Genomic DNA, 19896 nt, shown 5'->3' with positions numbered 1-19896 from the left:
TTTACGGGAAGCTATAAAATCATTTTAGATCTTTTTGTAATCATCCAAGAGCCAATATAAATTAGTTGTGGTGGAATCCATAGACAATGACACGATTTCTACATTGTGTCCCTGTTCTTCATGTTTAGCGTTTCAGTATATTATTATTTAATATACAGATCGAAAGAAAATTATTACTCATAATGGCCTTTCGTCAATTCTTTATGAGTCATAAATTATTAATTAATTATTTTAAATATAATAAACACCGTTTGTTCCGACAGAAATTATCGTCGATTAATTTTTTAAAGACTACTATGACGCTGTTTTTTGACCATGTGGTATATAAATCAACTACTACTAAAACATACATAAAAATTACTTATAATTTCCTTGGTAAACACAAATAAATAAGTTGTACAGACCTTATTTACTCACTGTCAATGTCAAGTGAGATGAAGAATCAGAATCTTTTCGTTTGGCCTTGTTTTTTAAAAGACCATGTATGCGTTTTATTTTTTTCCGGTCAAACAGCATACATAAGTAGTAAATATTTTGTTTTTTAAAATACGATTTAGCACGTGACAAGGTGAAGCATCCACATTTTTTAATAATAAATCGATTTTTCCTCATTTTTTTTTGTAATTTGTTTTAAATTTAATATCTATTTAATTCAGAATTCCCTTCTCACTAATAAAAATAAAATATCTCTTTTATAAAGTACTTGATTTAAGGAAAGATAAAAAAATCATAATATAAATATCTTTAATATTAATAATAGTAATTAATAATTAATTAACATACAATAATTTAAGTTGGAATATTTGGCGTCTCCCCCGCCACTTTATCTTTTTTTTAAATGATACACATCTCTCAAATTACACCAAAACAACTTATTTTATACAGTTTTAAACCCTGGACGCATGTTTCACCAACTATATTAATATCAGGAGCAGCCGGGGGCAGATCCAGAATTCGGTTAGGGGGGCTAGACTCAAAACCTTACACAAAGTGTCGTTTGTGTGCTACTCAAAGACTGTTTTTTACTCCAGAGTCGTTGTGACAAAATTAATTAAACCCAACCAACAACCAACCAAAAACATGTGCCATCTTTCGTGTGGAGATTAAATAAGATTTATTTTTGGACGTATAAATAAGATTTATTTTTCATATATATTTTTATCATAATGTGTCCGATTTTGCTTAGTTTCGTAGTTACCTAGGAGGTTAAAGTTTTCACCTTTTTTTTTTATTTATTACAATTTTCTTCCACGTGCTTTCAGCGGGGACATGTATATGGGTTATCACTGGAATATTTTTCTAAAAAAACATGTGCGCTACTGACTTCTTTCTCGTATTACCGAAGGTGTGTAGGCCATCTAATGCCGATTAAAAGTTGTATCTTGATATTTTGTCCATTTCAATCTCTTTGATGTGAAAACGTAATTTTATTAATCACAATTAATAAAATTAAAATTAATTAATTATTTATTAATATAATTTATTATTGAATTTTATTAAAATTTATAACACAGTGTATTTGTGTAGTACAGTCAGAGGCGCAACTAGTGGGGGGGCAGGGGGGGGCAGGGGGGCTTTTAGTCATCTGCGCCCCCCAGATGACCGGTGCGTGTCGTATGAAATTGGTTTTAACCTCACATGAATCTTATCTTATAGTGACCTAAGCCCCCCAAAAACTTGAGCCCCCCCAAAAGTATATGTCTAGTTGCGCCCCTGAGTACAGTGCTACCTAGCCCGAGCAAATTCCCCCCAAAAATAATGGTATTTAAGAAACTTAGAAAAGGCCTATTTTTTAAAAGTTTTAATATCCTGTACTTTTAAAACTAAGCATTTCCGCACCCAAGTTTATAGGAACTTCTTTTTAATATTTTTTGATGAGGAATCAATGAGTATACTTATTTTACATTTCGGCAAGTTTATTTACATTTGGATGCTATTAGAATAAGAAAAAAATGTCTATACCTATGGTTTTACAGAGACAACTTTAAATCAGCATTTAACGATCTACACAATTTTAATAATCGAAGAAAAAAAGTCAATGGCGTACATATTATTTTTAAAAAAATATTCCAGTGGTAACTCATATGCACGTCCCTGGTGAATATGTCGACACTTTTTTAGCATTAAAATATGTCCTATTTATAATAACTTTTCACACCTTCAATGTTCATAAAAAAAGTGAAAGAATTTACACACAGACGCAGAAAACACCAATAAGCAGTCCCTAAGAGACGATAACAACGAGATAATTCTAGGAGTAAAGTCTAAGCTTGCGAGATGGAAAGAATATATCGAAACCCTTTTTAATGATGACAGACCTTGCTCCCCACCACCGATGGATCACATACTGAATGAAAAGGCTCCAGCAATAACCAAAGATGAAGTTGTTCATGCAATAAATGCACAGAAAAGCGGAAAAGCTACCGGCCCCGATAAAATAAACTTAAAAACGAAAGCAAAAGCCTAGGTTTTGTAACATCATTATTTAACAAATTATATAGCTCAAGCAAAATACCGTCAGATTGGCTTAAATCAACATTCGTAACACTGCCAAAGAAACCCAACGCCTCACAATGTGATGACTATCGGATGATAATTCTTATGTCCCATGTCCTCAAAACCTTTCTTAGAATCATTCACACGCGAATCTACAAGTGCGAAAATCAGATGAACAACACCCAGTTTAGCTTCAGAAACGGACTCGGAACGCATGAAGCACTCTTCTCCCTAAATGTAATGACACGTAGGTGTAGAGACATGAATGTGAATGTATTTGCATGCTTCATAGACTATTGTAAGGCGTTCGACTGTGTTAATCATCAGAAGATGATCAAAATTCTAAGAACAACCGGAGTTAACGAACAAGACCTACGTTTCATATCAGAACTTTATCGGCATCAAACGGCGGTAGTTGAGATGAAGCAGTCAACATCGGAAGATATACAAATCAGACGGGGTGTTCGACAGGGTTGCGTCTTGTCTCCGCCCCTGTTTAACCTGTACTCGGAGACTATATTTAGAGAAGCACTGGCTCGAATCCAGGGCGGAATCAAGTTCAATGGAATCCCAATAAACAATATCAGATATGCCGATGATACGGTTATAATAGCCAACGATATACAAGGACTGCAAAGCATCATAGATTCGGTAGTCCATGCTATAGTGAGATGTTTGGACTGCATCTCAATGTCTCCAAGACCAAACTATTGGTCTTTTCTAAGACTCCAATAAATGTACACCTGCGTGTCAAGGGACAAACAATTGAACAAGTGACCTCAATAAAGTATTTAGGAGCTAACATCAATAGTCAGTGCGACCCGAAAAGAGAAATATTTTCAAGAATTGGGCAAGCGAGAAAAATCTTCGTGAGTATGAAATCATTTTTACAAGACGAGATCTCAGTGCGGAACTCAGCACTCGAATGGCCGGATGCTACGTCTTCTCTGTGTTACTCTATGGATGTGAGAGCTAGACACTAAATTCACAGACCGAAAATGGATGCTGTGAATCTCATGGGTACCAAGGATCACCAACGATGAAGTACTCCAGCGCATGCAGAAACAAAAAGAGATACTGAATACCATCAAGGAAAGAAAAATGCAATACCTGGGTCATGTGATGAGAGGTGATAGATACGAAATACTGCGCTTCATAATAGAGGGCAAACTGCAAGGGAAAAGATCAGTAGGAAGACGCCAGAACTCTTGGCTAAAATATTTAAGGAGATGGTTTGAACGCTCGTCTGCGGAAATCTTCCGGGCTGCAGTTTCCAGAGCCACAATTGCCATTTGGATCGCCAACCTTCTCCAGGAGAGGGCGTGATAAGAAGAAGAAGAGAGTAACTTTTACCAAAGGTTTTACCTCAAAATTTCATTCGAATCGCTAAAAGCACATGGAAGAAAATTATAATAAATCAAAAAAGATGAAGACTTTAACCCTCTGTGGCTAGGAAACAAAGCAGAATCGGACCTATACTAATATGAAAAATAAATCTTATTTTTACGTGAGCAATCTCTCCACGAGAGATGGCACACATTTTTTTAAACACCCTGTATGAAAATTGAATATTTGCATAGGCACTCTACTAGTATTTTACCGAGCGTAATAATCAAATCTTATCAATACAGTTAAAAAAGAGTAAAAAATTGGCGCCGGGAGGCACGTATAGCCGCCCATACTAAAATATGTTAATATCTCAAAAACTGCGACTTTGACTGATTTTGATGTTATTACAAATTTTGTTGCAAATATTATTCTTAATCTTAATTTGAAAACCGCGTTTCGCTAGCTACTGTAATTTTGGAGTTACGATTTTTTAAAATTTTTAACCCCCTCTCGTACCCCCTTACCAACCCCCCACCCCCACCAAAAACTAATGGCCAGATTCTCGGGTGCCACAGTATTTTTGTGCCAAATTTGGTTAAAATCGATTCAGCGGTTTTTGAGTTATCGTGTTATAGACGGACAGACAGACAGACAGACACCATGAAAATATTTTGTATTTAGGTCATTTATGACCCAAATAACTCATTTTGAGTGAAATTAAAAAAACTTTTTTTTCCGATCCTAATAGCCTACCATACCTATTGGTATGGTCGGCTAATAAAATGGTGTTTTGTGGTCTCTCTCTTCAGTCCTTCACCCTACGTGTGAGAGTATGGTGACATCATGTGACTCATGTGAGGCTTTGGGGAGGTTGTGGTCCACTAGGGTTTTGACTTGGTCTACCCACCTTAGGTGACCTTCCACGTGATCGTCTTCCCTCTACCTTCCCCTCCAAAATCAGTCTCTCAATTGAGGTGCCACTCCTGGCAATATGGCCAAAATATCGGAGGATTGACCGATTCAATTTGGTAATGTCGGTTCGATGAGCCGTCCATGATATTCGCAGCAACCGTCGATATACCCACATCTCCAAGGCGTTTATTCTTCGCTTATCACTTTCCTTTAGCGTCCATGTTTCAGAGCCATACATAGCTATGGGGAAAATGAGGGAGTTCGCAATGGGAAGTTTAGTTTTCCGTGTGATTACTGAAGTCTTCCATATCTTAGTCCGCTTTGTTGTTGCATTCCTCGCCATTGCCACTCTGCGCCTGATTTCAGCCTCGCATCCTCCAGAGTTTGCTATCATGGAACCTAAATAGTTGAACTGGCACACAACCTCTTATCCAGCCACGGTTCGGACATCAGGTTGGTTGTTGCGGAGGCGGTCAACAATCATCGTCTTGGGTTTCCGTTGGTTCCGTTCCAAGTTAGTTCCAAGCTTTAATATTAGTTAGTTCCGACCAAGGTAATCCGTTACGTTTAGTTCCAAGCCATATTCTTTACTAATAGAGCACAGTGCAGCCATGACTTCTTGCAACTCTTCTTTGCTGGCGGTTATAACCACGGTATCATCATCCGCGTATCTCATGTTATTTAATCTCCTGCCCCCCACGGATATCCCACCGTTCCATTCTTCTACTACTCGACGCATGATATATTCAGTGTAGGAATTAACAGGATTGGCGAGAGTAATACATCCCTGTCTCACACCTGCGTTACTCTTGAAACCACTCGATAACGTGTTATTAGCTCTGATTTTAGCATTGTTGTTCTCATAGAGCTGTTTAACCAAATAAATGAGGTGAGGTGGACTGCCCAATTCTAGTAAAATAGTCCAAAGTTTATTCCATTTTACCTTATCAAACGCCTTGGAGTAGTCCACGACAGGGGCGGATACAGGAATTTATTTTAGGGGGGGCCCAAATAAAAAGTAATGTAGAATATGCTGTTTAGGGTGCCATTTTTGACCCAAAAGCCTAATAGTTAACCCAAGTTATAGTTTCTAGGGGGGGCCCGGGCCCCATGGGACCCACCTCTATATACGCCACTGGTCCACGAAGCACAGGTACATCTCGATGTTGTATTCTCTGGCTTAATATAATAATAATAATTATTATAATAAATAATTAATTAATATAATAATTATTAATAAATAATTATTTAATATGAGTATTAATCTATTCTTTATCCTTTTAGAACAGGTCCAGAATGGTTAGGGCAGCATCCCTTACTAAGTTTCTACCCTCCAGTCCCAGCCAAGCGGTTGGTTACAAACAAGGACCTTTGGTTTATACCTCTACACCACCATTTTCAGTTGCTTTCTATACCATGAGACTCCACATTAATTCTACCTTCACTACAGAGGTAACTTTTAATAGATAAATAACAAATTTTTACACAATGTAATACATTTTCATATCTTATATTTTCATTAATTTTTCCATAAATCTATTGATGGCTATGTTAGTGAAATATTTGAGTAACACAGAAAATATAAGAAATGAAAGATTTTTGATTATTCTTTTCTATTTACAGGAGAGAATATTACATTTGGGTCTTTGTTTACCCTTCGCTTGTACAAACGATGATGTGAAAACAATTATTGAAGAAACATCGACCACAGCACCTCAAATTACAGTAGATGTCCTCAAAATCCGTTCTAGGCATGACAGATTCGTCGTATGGATGGATCCTACATTTATTATTTTGTGGTAAAAATAGCTAAATTAACAAAATATCTTTTGATAAAACATACTAAAAAATAGAAATTGTATACACAAATATCTTAAGTAATATCTAATACCTCTATATGTACTGTATGATAAAAAAAACGGCGTCTGTTTAGCTTTGAACTGATGATCGATGACATTCTTCATATAATTTTATATATAAAATGACAGCGACCTTCATTTCATAGCCATCGCTGACGCCGTATTTTTTCGATCATATTGTATTTTACCACTGAAGAGGAAATCTGAAAAATAAAAAATGTAGTTAAGAGTCACAAACGGAAACCAGTGTTTGTCAGTGGCTTTTTACTTGTAAACAAATTTGCCTAATTAACTGCTTATGTTTCAGGGGGTAGACCTCGAAACGCGTAGTCAGAAGCAAAAAACAGAACGTCAATGGTTGCATTTAGATATTTTAAATATAGGGAATTAAAATAACTTTGGTTGCACATCATAATACGACCTAGAGGTGTGTAGTTCGTGAACGAACTAGTTCCAATGAACTATTCCGACCCCGGAATGAAAAGAACTAGTTCCTGGTTTCTCAAAGAACTAGTTCCTCAGGATCTATTCCGGGATCGAGACTGTGACCGATATATAATAATATGCGACGGATCGGCCAGCGCGCGTAGCCCGATGGTAAGCAGGAGTGGGGAGTGGGGAGTGCCAGCCGTATGTTATCGGATCCGGACCTAGAGGAACTAAATAAAAGACTAGTTTAGGTACGTACGGATCGGGAAAGCGCGATAGATGTTAGGCAGGAGTGGGGAGTGCCAGCCGTATGTTATCGGATCCGGACCTAAAGGAACTAAATAAAATACTAGTTTACGTATGGATCAGCCAGCGCGATTGATGCTAGGCAGGCGTGGGGAGTGCCAGCCGTATGTTATCGGATCCGGACATAGAGGAACTAATTAAAAGACTAGTTCACGGGAATCTATTCAGTCGGCATATCCGAGGTATAATACAAGACGGATTCGGCCTTATCTATTGCCACAGCCGGCGTAATTACCACAGAAAATTGTTGTGGATACTGTTTTTGAGTTTTAGTTTGTTTTTTTAAATATTTTATGGGAATGTTTCACTTTAGGTCCCTAAAATTAAGAAATATCTTATAAAACGAAATAGATATCTGAATTTTTAGACAAAAACAAAAAGCTTGAAGTGAGGAAAAATGCAATTTTTTGTAAAATTTTTGTAATATTTGCTCCAATTGATTTGTGATATAGTTTTTTAAACTCTGATTTGAGTTATTTTTTTATTTTTTTTATCTGGAATAAAACTTACCTATATGTTTTTAACATACACAATTACATGTCTCGTTATATCTCCGTACATTATAAAAATTATACAGATCATACTGTGAATAGTTCTGACTGACAATGAAACGCATTAGCAAGCAAGGGGGATGTCAATGTTAGTCGGGAACTATTGTGAACTAAAGACCTAGATCAAGGAACTATTCCTGTGGAGGAACTAGAACTAAGGAACTAGTTCCTCCCAAGGAACAAGAATTCCCATCTCTAATACGACCACCAGCAAACTCCATAATACGACGCATGGTGTCATTGATGACGTGCACCCAAAGTTGTTTTAATTTCCCTATAGTTCTTTTTCTTAGTTATAAAAATTCGTTCATGAGTAAAAGGCCACTAACAAGCTGGTGTTCAAAGGCCAAATCCCGAGGCTTTTTTTAATAATATGTTTTATTTATAATTTTTATTTATTTAATATAGTGTGGTGACTGCAGGTATGATATGTTTACTGACAGGTGGTACCATTTTCGATTACTACCTGGAACACGAGAAAAATAAAAGAGTCGCTACTATAACACAACGGTTTTCAGTACCGAGTTTAAAATCGAACAACGGTAAGTTGAAATAAAAAAATGTAGATAAAACTATAGATCATACCAAATAAACTTTTAGTCACGTGATTAAGCTTGACCGGCACAGCGTTGTCCACTTTTACATATTTTCTTTTGATCAAAATATTTGAGAAAACAGAAATAAATTAATTATAAATATTGTTACGGATTCCGTGGGTCCACTAATTTAAACTCACGATAAAAGACTTAACTAATTTTTTTTCTCACAATTTACACACAATTTATACTAATAACACACAATTAACTACTTATAAAATTCCTTCGCCAAATTGTCCGATTCGTAATAATTTAAACGCGGTATATTCTTTGGGTATATTCAAACTTCAAACTGTCCCAATTGCCGATTACGCCGGCTTATATACTCTATTGACTGTTTCTCGAACCTTCTACAATTCTCGGAGAGCGTTCTACTTCATACTGGAAAAATCTATTGTCTGATTCGGTTACTTGTCGACATGATTAAGAGATGGCGCTTAAAAATGTCTTTTACTTTTTGGTGAATTGACCATGTTTCTTGACACGTTGCGGCAATGTAGGCAATCAGTAATACAGTTTAGCGCCACATACACCTTGACAATATATAAACAGTTATTATTTACAACAACAAAACTCACCTCCTTAACAACACTTAAGGGACATAAAGAGCCATTACTACCGCTTTCTCGTTCAAAATATTCTAATAAGGTTGCGATTAGTGATGGGAAAAACCGATTAATTTCAATAATCGAGTACTCGAATTTAAGCGATTTCGATAATCGAGCGATCGCTCGAGCGAAATATCGCTCGTATTTAAAAATTCGCTCGGCTTTTTATCGAGTATGTCACATTAAAATCGGATTTCAATTTATTTAATTCTAGGATGGCTTGCGTTCGTCGCTCGTAACTCATCACTTGCATCGCTCATTCATAATCGATCGATGTCGGTTACTTCAATAATCGAGTACTCGAGCGAATTTTCGCTCGAGTTATCCCATCACTAGTTCCGATGAGTTTTTAGCAACGGCTGTTAAGCTTGGCGGCTGTCGGCATCTTGTACACTTCGCACTAAAAGCGATTCTAAAAAGAAAAATTCGACTGCAAGGTCTCAATCAACTGCAGAACAATTCACTTAAAAAAAAGGTTATAATATAAAACTAAAGTGTCAAAATGAATTAAAATGTCAGAAAATAAATAAATTAATGTGGCAACTTCACATTTCTTACAGCAGAGCTACAACCTGATTCGCCAGCGGGAAATTTAAATTCCAGTTAGTCAGTTAGCCCGGCGCCGAATATGTCCATGGCTGGTAACAATGAATTTAATAATCGGGCCCTCAATGACGTAACTAAAAATTTATTTGGTATCGCTTATATAATATGCATTATTGTAGTTTGCTCAAGGATGATTTATGAAATACCGAGCTTTTTTGAATATCGAATCACTGAATAGTTTTTAAGTTAAGGCTTCATATTAAACCAAAAAATGTACCATCCTGTATATAATACACGTTTTTATAGGAAAATCTGGAATATATGTTGTAAATAGGAACACATCAAACGATGGTAATAATAATGGTAGCTTGCCTTCAATTGAAGTAAATGCTTCACGATCTTCGGCTTTCTCCGCAACATCAAAATATAAACTGATTATGAGTAGGTACTTCACAGTATATTTACCAGAGAAATAAGTAAATATAGAGGCTGATAGATAACTAGAATATAAAAAACAACGATCTGATAGAGGGAACCAAAACAACACATTTTTTGATTGATTTTCAGAACTCACTAAATTCACTTATTTCTCTGAGCTGTATATGCTTAAGTAGTTTATTTTAGTCGGTATCAAGAGCTATGGAAGTAGGTTTAAGCTTATACTGTATAGAAAAGTATAGCAAATATTATAATTAACTTTATTGTATTTTAAAATTAGGCTGTACTTAAACTGCCGTTAAACGGTAGCTTACTAAAATGCCGTTAATAGGTATGACGTCGTTGATGTGACGCACTTGACGGCTTTATGAAATATAGAAATGTTAGATAGATTATAATAGAATTAGTAATTAGTAAGTTATAATAGAATTAGTAAAAACCAACCAACCCCACCAAATAACCAACTAACCAATGAATTAACATCCTCCAAATAACCACGCTAACCAACCCGCCAAATAACTAAACCAATCCAACCAAAAAGAGTGAAACCAATGCAATAAGATCACGCTATAAGCAAAAAAAATATAAAAAAGTCTTGGTCAGCGTGAGATTTGAACACTGGACCATTCGCTCACGAACCAAGTTTCAAGTTTCAAAGCATTTATTGAGAATGTCTCCTTAAATACAATAAAAACGTGCTATATACAATATATACAATAAATAAAATAACATGATAAGATGGTATGTTGTTCTTCTGACGAAGCACTCAACCACCTAAGCGAACCCTGTGAACAGGGGGTCCGATGTTTGCCCTAGGTAGCTCTTTTATTGACCGGGCGAGAACTGCATGTTCCGCTTTTGCTCACACATGCATTGGGAGTATAGAGGCAATGCCGACGTGCTTTACTTTAATAAATATGTTGGTTACTTAAATCAGATCCGTAGAATCGGAGGAAAAAACTCTTAAAAAACCTTCGTAATATGCTCACGAACCGATAGCCTCAGCCACGTAGCCACGGGTGCTCTTGCAATATGTTTATGAATAGGCATTACTTTCCGCCGACATGAACGACGTCACAATATCTATTAACGGCATTTTAGTAGGCTACCGTTTAACGACTGTTTAAGTACATCGTTAAAATTATATGCTTTTGCCTCAATACGCTGTGTTTTTCAAAAGTGGACTACCCATGTAACTTTTTATTTTTTTAGGTAAACCGGGTGGGTCTCAAAAGTGGCTCACCTCTATAACTTTTTATTTTTTCAGATAAAAAAACAAATTTGGTATGTTAGGATATGTCATAAATTTAAATTGATAGACGTATTCAATAATTGTTTTTGGTCACTTCCTGTTTCACCGGAAATGACTACACCTTTTGATTTTTAAATGACACCTTCGGTATTTTTTTACCTTATTCGATAGAAAATGACACTCTGAATAGAATGGCATATCATATGTCAACTTTTGACATTTCCGCATACGGTTTATTTGAAATCGTAACATGCTTAGAAAAGCTTTTTTCCAAATATGCTAACGAGCCACCCTTGTTCTATTTGGAAAAATTGAGATATAATTAAAAATACGATTTGGACATCTTTTAACAGGTCAGGACAAGACACGAAAAATATTAAACGATCAAATATATTTTTCAAAGGGTCCTTGATTAAAAATTAGTGTTTTTAAGACAGCCATGGCACGCTAGATTGCAATTTAAAATGCGATTTTTTTATCATTTCAAATTTGTCATTTAAAAATCAAAAGTTCCATTTCAAATCAAGAAAAAAATCAAAAGTTTCATTTCCGGTGAAACAGGAAGTGACCGAAAACAATTGAATACGTCAATCAATCCTAATTTATGTCATATACTAACATAGCAAATCTCGTTTTTTTTAACTGAAAAAATAAAAAAGTTATAGGGGTGAGCCAGTTTTGAGACGCACCCGGTATATCTGAAAAGATAAAAAAGTTATAGGGGGGATAGCACTTTTGAAAAATACCCGGTATATTTAGAAAATTTTAAAAAATCATTTGAAACAGTAAGTATTAACATACAAAAATGATATTTTAATTCGAACTTATAAAAACATACTTTTGGTTTTGCAAAAAATTTATATCTTTTATAACGGGTGATTCTCTAACTTGGACTAAATTCGGTAAATCAAAGATACTCGTATTTGATTGTACAGAAATATATTGATTGTTGCATGTTGATTTGTTAATATTTTTAGGAATGATTGTAAAGGAACTTATCCTGTCATTTTCTGTCAAAGCCAACATGAAAACGATTTGTGATCAATCAGTTGGAAGTGATACCATACCTGTCCTCCATGGACTTAAAGCAATCAGTATGATCTGGGTAATTTTGGGACACACCTGCATTATTTGTTTTAAATACTCAGGTACTAAAATGATATTACAGACTCTATAATAAAATGTCCCTAAAATTTTAATTACAAGATAATAACGATTATTTTTTAAATCCTGTTACAGATAATATGGAATTTAGAAGATTGATTCAAAAAGAATTCTTCTTTCAAACTATCATCAACGGGGCTTTTAGTGTGGACACTTTCTTCTTTGTCAGTGGACTGTTAGTTTCGTTCTTGTATTTTAGGACCAACGCCAAAGGTAAATTGGATCCCCTATCCAAAGGAAGAAATAAATTTATAGGCGGAGTGTTACATTTTTTGGGACTGATATTTTATAGATTTGCAAGGTAAGGAAAAAATAAAATATATTGTATCTTTAATCTATTAGTTAGTTCATAGATAGTGATTCAGTATTGATCGGTATTGATCCTAAATAATTTTGGACTTCCATTGTCTTTATTTATTGTCACTTCCACAAAAAAAAAACGTTTTGGTCAGATGTATCACTGACCGTTCTAAAGTGTAAACTCTGACCGTTCTCAGATTACACTTAACATGTTCATTCGACACATGACCGTTCCCAATTTACATTCTGACCGTTCTTAGTTCCCAAATGTAAACTCTGACCGTTCTCAGTTTATATTTAACATGTTCGTTCGATACCCATAACCGTTCCGAATTTACGCTTAGACCGTTCTCAGTTCTCAAATGTCAACTCTGACCGTTCCCAGTTTACACTTAACACGTTAGTTTGACGTCATGACCGCTCCTTATTTACATTCTGACCGTTCTCAGTTCTCAAGTGTAAACTTTGACCGTTCTTAGTTTACACCTGAGCAAGATGGATAATACATCTGACCAAAAACGTTGTACGAGTTAAAATAAATAAAGACAATGGACAAGTCCGAAATTCTTTTAATATCTAGTAAAGTTTCTGATGAGTAATTACGAAATTGTATTTCTAGTATTGGCTTTAGTTTTGTTGTAGTAACAATAAACATTTGTGTGATCAGTATACAGGGTGGTCCGAATTGTATTCCGGAAACTTCTGCAGCATATTCTGCAGACTAAAATAAGTAAAAAAGTTCGTATAAATGTATATCCTAAAATGCTTAGTTTCGAAGATACAGGATGTAGAAATTACATTTTTATTTCGATTTTTTCCATATAATTTAAGAAGTAACGTCAATATTTGGATGAAAATTGGTGTCTGGCAGTTTTTGGACATGAGAAATTTGGTTTTCATGTCAATATGACTCCTATTTGTAGAGGGCGCCACCTACATATGGTTTAACTGGTCTGGAGAGTAATAATTTTTCATCCATACCTGTATAAAACTACTGAGTAAAAAATATTCATTTACAACTTTTTTTTACAAAGGTCTCTTGGTAAAAATCGCTACGAGTAATGGTTCTCGAGATATTTGAAATTAAAATTATCAACATTGACAAATTAAACTAGACTGAAATCTTAAATTTGAAATCTTTTTGTGCCAAAAGTTCAACAGAAACTGTTTAATCATCATTTTTTCGCAGAACAATTTATGATTAATTTAAAAAAATAAACATTTATTATTTCAGTCAATTCTTTATTCAACGTGTGCTTATTTTTTGTCAATAATGCCATGTATTGACTATTTCCATTTTAAATATCTTGAGAACGGTTGCTCGTAGCGATTTTTACCAAGAGACATTTTTTACGTAAGAAGCCATGGAAATGTAAATTAATTTTAATTTTTTTAGTCAGTAGTTTTATACAGGTACCGTCGAAAAGTTATTACTCTTCAAAACAGTCAAAACGCATGTAGGTGGCGCCCCCTACAAATAGGAGTCATTTTGACTTCAAAATCAAATTTCTCGTATCACAAAACTCCCAGACACCAATTTTCATCCAGATATTGACGTTACTTCAGAAATTATTTAGAAAAAATCGAAATAAAAATGACACTTCTACACCCTGTATCTCCGAAACTAAACATTTTAAGACATACATTTATACGAACTTTTTTACTTACTTTTATCTGCAGAATATGCTGCCGAAGTTTTCGAAATACAGTTCGGACCACCCTGTATAATAAATAATTAATAGTATAAAGGCAAAGACAGTATGACCAGAAACAACGATCCAATACCTTGGATTTCTCTTGGTATAGGATGAATTGAACATTTGTAATTTTATTTTTCATCATTTTAGACTTACAGCGCCATACCTGTTTGTTCTTGGAGTAACAGAAGTAGCCATGAAATGGTTCAATTACAACTCTGTCTTTGAGGTGCCCGCTTTAGATCATGAGAATTGTCCCAAATATTGGTGGAGAAATTTACTCTACATAAATACTTTGTTCCCAGTAGAACAAATGGTAAGAACATAAAATATTATACCCAGTGTTCCAAAAAAAGCTCCAATCTGGCTTCTTATTTAAGATTTTCACTTCAAATATGCCGGAATTGGCATATAACACATTTTAAAAATATTCTCAGAGATATAACGTATGTTTCAAAAGTATTTTACACTAAAGGTATAGTTTTTTAAATGGATTGCTATATATATTTTTTCGTTAGGTGGATTTACCATAAAATTTTCATTAAAAAATAACATAAAATGTATACTAGGTGGTTTTTTGAAATATTACCGTTTTTTGACTAAATTGTCTACACATTAAAAGCCCTCTCAAAACTGAAAAATAGCAAATTATTAATGCTTTTTAACTGTCTTTCTTAAAACGAATATCATTCTAAAAGAGAGTAAATTCATTAATACAGGGCCAATTCAAAACTAGATATATGTACTACTGTATTTAGTCCTTACTGTATTTTTCCGCTATTTCAAAATGAATTCTAATATTTTTTAATTTTTTTTTTAAGTAAAACACAGGATGTATGTTTTGCCTTTTTAAGAATTTAAAATGTGTCCAAAAAAATGTAATAATATGCTAACTTCTAGTAAAAGAAATAAATTCAGGAAATTATCTAAACACTAAATCTGCCATTATTTTTTTTTGGTTTTTGAGACAGTTGATCAAATTTTAGACTTAATTTGTTATGATTAACAAATTAAGGTTTATGTAGATGTTGATATTATTTAGTAATAATTATTTTGTATTGCTTATATAGTGTATTGTTATGATTAACAAATTCAGGTTTATGTATGTCAGATTGTATTATTCACAATGCATGGTTTTTATGACAGAGGCTATAGAATGTTATAGTAGATAAGATATTGTGAGTGAGGCGCCCGCGGGCAGTCGGTACCGGGCGCTCGCACGAAGCACATGTTTGTGTTGTAATCCTGAGTACAACGATGTAATAAAGGAGTTATAAGAGAAATTCAGTGTTTTATTTGAAAATACAAGTTGTACTATTACATATCAGAAGTGGGATAGACCTACTAGAAGCACCACAAGAGTTTAAAAAGTGCCAATATGCCATGTTATGCGTGAATCCATAAGTTAAGTTGCTGGAAAAGGACATAAAGCCATAAACCAACAAGTCCGGCAGTGTTAGTGAATAAAAAGGATAATAGTACCTACAGGAACACTCGGAAATTGGCTATTATCTAAACATCCTTTGGAAAAATATCATAAAACATCTACATAAACCTTAATTTGTTAATCACAACATTTTTTTTTAAATAAGTATGTTTAAATTTTTAGTGTATGCTATGGAGTTGGTACATCTCTGATGATAGCCAGTTCTATGTTATAGGAGCCATCATTCTAATAGTTGCTACAAGGTAACAATTAATAATTCTACTATTAACAGAGAAATACCGTATGATCGAAAAAAAAACGGCGTCCAGTTGGCTTGGAAACGACGATCGATGACATTTCCCATATAATTTTACATATAAAATGACAGCGATCTCCATTTCACAGCCATCGCTGACGCCGTTTTTTAGAAAAAGAAAATTTCAATATTACATCTCAAGAGATATATGCATAAATTTTGAGCCGTTAAACTTTTGATTATCTTACTATCATATCTTGTAATTATTTATTTACGAACTGTATTTTCTAGGCATTTCAAAAGTGCGGCTTCTTTACTAACAGTCATAGCTGTCAGTTCGTGGATAACAACAGGCTACATAGCCTACTCCAACAGTCACCTGCCTGGAACTGACGATCCTATGGCGCTGTTTGATAAAATCTATGATAAACCTTGGACCAGACTGGGACCTTATTTCATAGGAATGTGTGCTGGTTGGATCTTGTTTAAAAAAGACTGTCGCATATCGATGTCAAAGGTAACCGAACTTTTATAAATAATATTATAAAAGTATAAAGTGAACTTTTACTTATTTTATTTCATAATTAACCAATGTCTACTACTAATAAACAAATAATTATTTTTAGTGGACTCTCACAATAGGCTGGACTGTATCTACAGGCCTGTTACTAGCCCTAGTTTATGGCTTGTATGAGGCCAATTTATCACCCATAGTTGGTGCCCTGTACAGTGCCCTAAGCCATTCGGCGTGGGCATTAGGATTGGCTTGGATAGTTATAGCTTGTGTTACTGGATATGGAGGTAATCAGTCAATCTCTGAATAATTTAAAATTTAATGTAACCAAAGAATGAGTCTTAAATAAGTGCAAATATATTTAGGGGTAGCATGTTTCGACCTATGGTTACGACGCTAAAAGGGATGCAAATACAGAAAACATCCGGTGGCTCTCAATTTTTTTTTAAATTTCAAACTTGAATAACTCGGATATTTTGGACTTAATTGAAAAAGGGTAAAAGGAAAATAATATTTTCTAAACATATTATGTTTCTTTTATCGAGATCTACCAGCCTTGAAAATATTTGCAATTATTTAAAGCTCACTCTATACACTGTCCCTATACAGTGCCAAAAAAATCGAAAATATGACTCCTACTTGTAGGAGGCGCTACCTACATATTTTTTAAATGGTTTGAAGAGTCACAACTTTTCGTCCGTACTTGTATAATACTACGGAGTGAAAAACTATAATTTTCCGTCATTTTTTACGTATATTAAAGCTTGAATTTCATGCATCCGTTAATACGATAGGGTGGGGATTGTTGACAGTTCTGTTTGATGATTCATTTGACACATTTGAATTTGATTTGAAATTTTGTGGATTTTTCAGTCTTTACTGAGCTTATTTTATGTTATTTATTCTTTATTCTACTACTGATAGTTGTTTAAAGGTAGTTAATCTAGAAGGAAATTGTGGCAGAACTTAAATTTTAACAGTGACACTATTGCGATTTATCGAAAAAGACTACGGTGTGCGGTAGATCTCGGTCAAAAATCGAGTAATGGAATAATTTTCGCTAGTAAGTGACTATACGTTTAATATACATACGTGTAGTAAACCGACCATTTATGCAATTCGCTTAAAATTAACTAATAATATACTCTTTTCTTGTATTTTTGCTTTTACTTACTACTTGTCAAAGATTAGATGTCAAAGAATTTAGATACGTCAATTTGATTTACTTGCTTCAGTAGCGTATCGCCATGTTTGTGTTAATAAATAATTATTATAACTTATCTACTTTTATTAGAATTATATATTTTTGTAACAATTTTAATAACTACCAACATTTATTCACAGCGTAAAATAAAAAAAACAAATTATTGAATCTACCCCACGTTTACCCTAAATCATATTGTTACGGATTCCATGGGTCCACTAATTTAAACTCACGATAAAATACTTTTTTTTTCTTCTTTATATACTATTTACACTAACCATTTATACTAATTAAACACACAACTAACTATTTATAAAAGTCCTTCGCCAAATTGTCCGATTCGCAATGTAGGACGCGGTATATTCAAACTTCAAACTGTCCCAATTGCCGATTACGCGGGCTTATATACTCTACTGACTGTTTCTCGAACCTTCTGTAATTTTCGATACTTTTCTGCCATCTACTAGTGAATTCTATTGTCTGATTCGCTTACTTGTCGACATGATTAAGAGATGGCGCCTAAAAATGTCTTTCACTTTCTGGCGAATTCGCCAGGTTTCGCAATACACGTTGCGACAATGTTGGCAACCAGCAATACAGTTTAGCGCCACATACACCTTGGCAATATTTTTACACGTTTTGAATAAAATTAGAACGGCACCGATAAACTGGAATTTAAGTCGGCCATTTCAGGAGCCTGTCGCGTTCTATCTACGATTTTTGATATGCTCCTTCCTCAATCTTTTTATTCACAGGTGGCACTTAATTATTCTTTCTTTTGTTTCAGGTATAGTGAATAAAATCCTTTCCTTGCCCATACTGTATCCATTTAGCAGAGTTACGTACTGCGCCTACTTGATACATCCAATTCTGATAAGAGGAATGGTGATGACGACAGATAGCCCTTTGCATTTGGGAACTGCAGTGACTTTGACTATTTTCATGGGACAAACAGTGGCCTCGTTTATAGTTTCTTTTGTTTTATCTTTGATTTTTGAAGCGCCAGTGGTGTCTATGCTTAGAATCATCAACAAAGTGGTTATTCAGCACAAACAATTATCCAGCAGAAGGACTTGAAACAGGGTTTTTATCAAAGTATTTTAATGTTTTTTATTTATTATCATAAATAGTGATTAAAATTAAATTCAAGTCAGTCTGGCAGCCCGACAGCTTTTAAAATTGTCTCCAGATTTTGATGAAACGTTTTTTTATCCTATATTTCACTTCTCAAAAAATACTGATTACCTGATCATTTTACTGGAAGAAACAGAATACCTGTATAACAAATTTGAAAAAAAACACTCCAAGACGAACAGTACAGAATCCGGCTGCAGGATTATTACGCTCATCGTATTTTTAATCAAAACCACAGACAAACTACAAATTAGTTTGTGTCAAAACCTATTTTTTACGTATATTTATGAATAGGAGAATACACTTTTAACAGGGTGCCATTAATAATAATTACTGATTTTGGAGACCACATTACGTTCATAAAATTGTTTGGTCATTGAGCGCGTTCAGGGACGGTCAGCGGCTGAGTAGCTGAGTCAGTGGCGGATCTAGGGTAAAATACGTCGTGGGTAAAGACAAAATTTGGCGCCCCCACAAAATGTGTAGACACCGCCCCCCATGATTTTATATTTTAGAAAGTTTGGCATAGAACTTTGAACACCCTGTATGGTTTAAGATTACGATATTTATTGTAAAGTAAGTACAGACCACCAATAGTAAATATTTAGTATGGTTTTGTTTACAGAACATTTCTTGTATTTTTAATATTTTTTTTAAAACACTTCTTTTTTTATTTGTTTATTAATATTTTTGAAACTATCGAAACATATTTAATAATATCTTAGGAATATATAAAGTGATCAGAAGGGAAGCCAAAAATGCATTAATATACAGGGTGTCCCATTTAAAAAAAATTATCCCGTTCCACTTACTTTTTTGAGCCACGCTGTAAAAGTTAAAATATTTTCCTGAATACATCGTAATATATACTTTAGGTTG

At 34.3% G+C, this 19896-nt stretch overlaps 1 protein-coding gene across 1 annotated transcript in view; it reads left to right on the top strand.

Moving 5' to 3' along the window:
* The window catches only part of LOC115879435 (nose resistant to fluoxetine protein 6), a 71886-nt gene extending 52380 nt beyond the window's left edge, over positions 1 to 19506 (top strand). Inside the window, exons 3-13 of the mRNA XM_030896271.1 lie at positions 6022 to 6189; positions 6361 to 6536; positions 8291 to 8424; positions 9939 to 10073; positions 12300 to 12470; positions 12562 to 12787; positions 14634 to 14799; positions 16093 to 16172; positions 16457 to 16682; positions 16792 to 16966; positions 18671 to 19506. Of these exons, the coding sequence (XP_030752131.1) occupies positions 6022 to 6189; positions 6361 to 6536; positions 8291 to 8424; positions 9939 to 10073; positions 12300 to 12470; positions 12562 to 12787; positions 14634 to 14799; positions 16093 to 16172; positions 16457 to 16682; positions 16792 to 16966; positions 18671 to 18960 (1947 nt within the window). The 3' untranslated portion in view covers positions 18961 to 19506. The remainder of the gene's footprint in view (positions 1 to 6021; positions 6190 to 6360; positions 6537 to 8290; positions 8425 to 9938; positions 10074 to 12299; positions 12471 to 12561; positions 12788 to 14633; positions 14800 to 16092; positions 16173 to 16456; positions 16683 to 16791; positions 16967 to 18670) is intronic.
* The last annotated feature ends 390 nt before the right edge of the window (positions 19507 to 19896 follow it).

Source organism: Sitophilus oryzae, unplaced genomic scaffold (genome assembly GCF_002938485.1).
Source record: "Sitophilus oryzae breed Bouriz unplaced genomic scaffold, Soryzae_2.0 scaffold_1067_pilon_pilon, whole genome shotgun sequence".
Classification (NCBI taxonomy): domain Eukaryota; kingdom Metazoa; phylum Arthropoda; class Insecta; order Coleoptera; family Curculionidae; genus Sitophilus; species Sitophilus oryzae.
The sequence above is the reverse complement of the archived record's forward strand: the minus strand, read 5'-3'. Positions and strand labels throughout refer to the sequence as shown.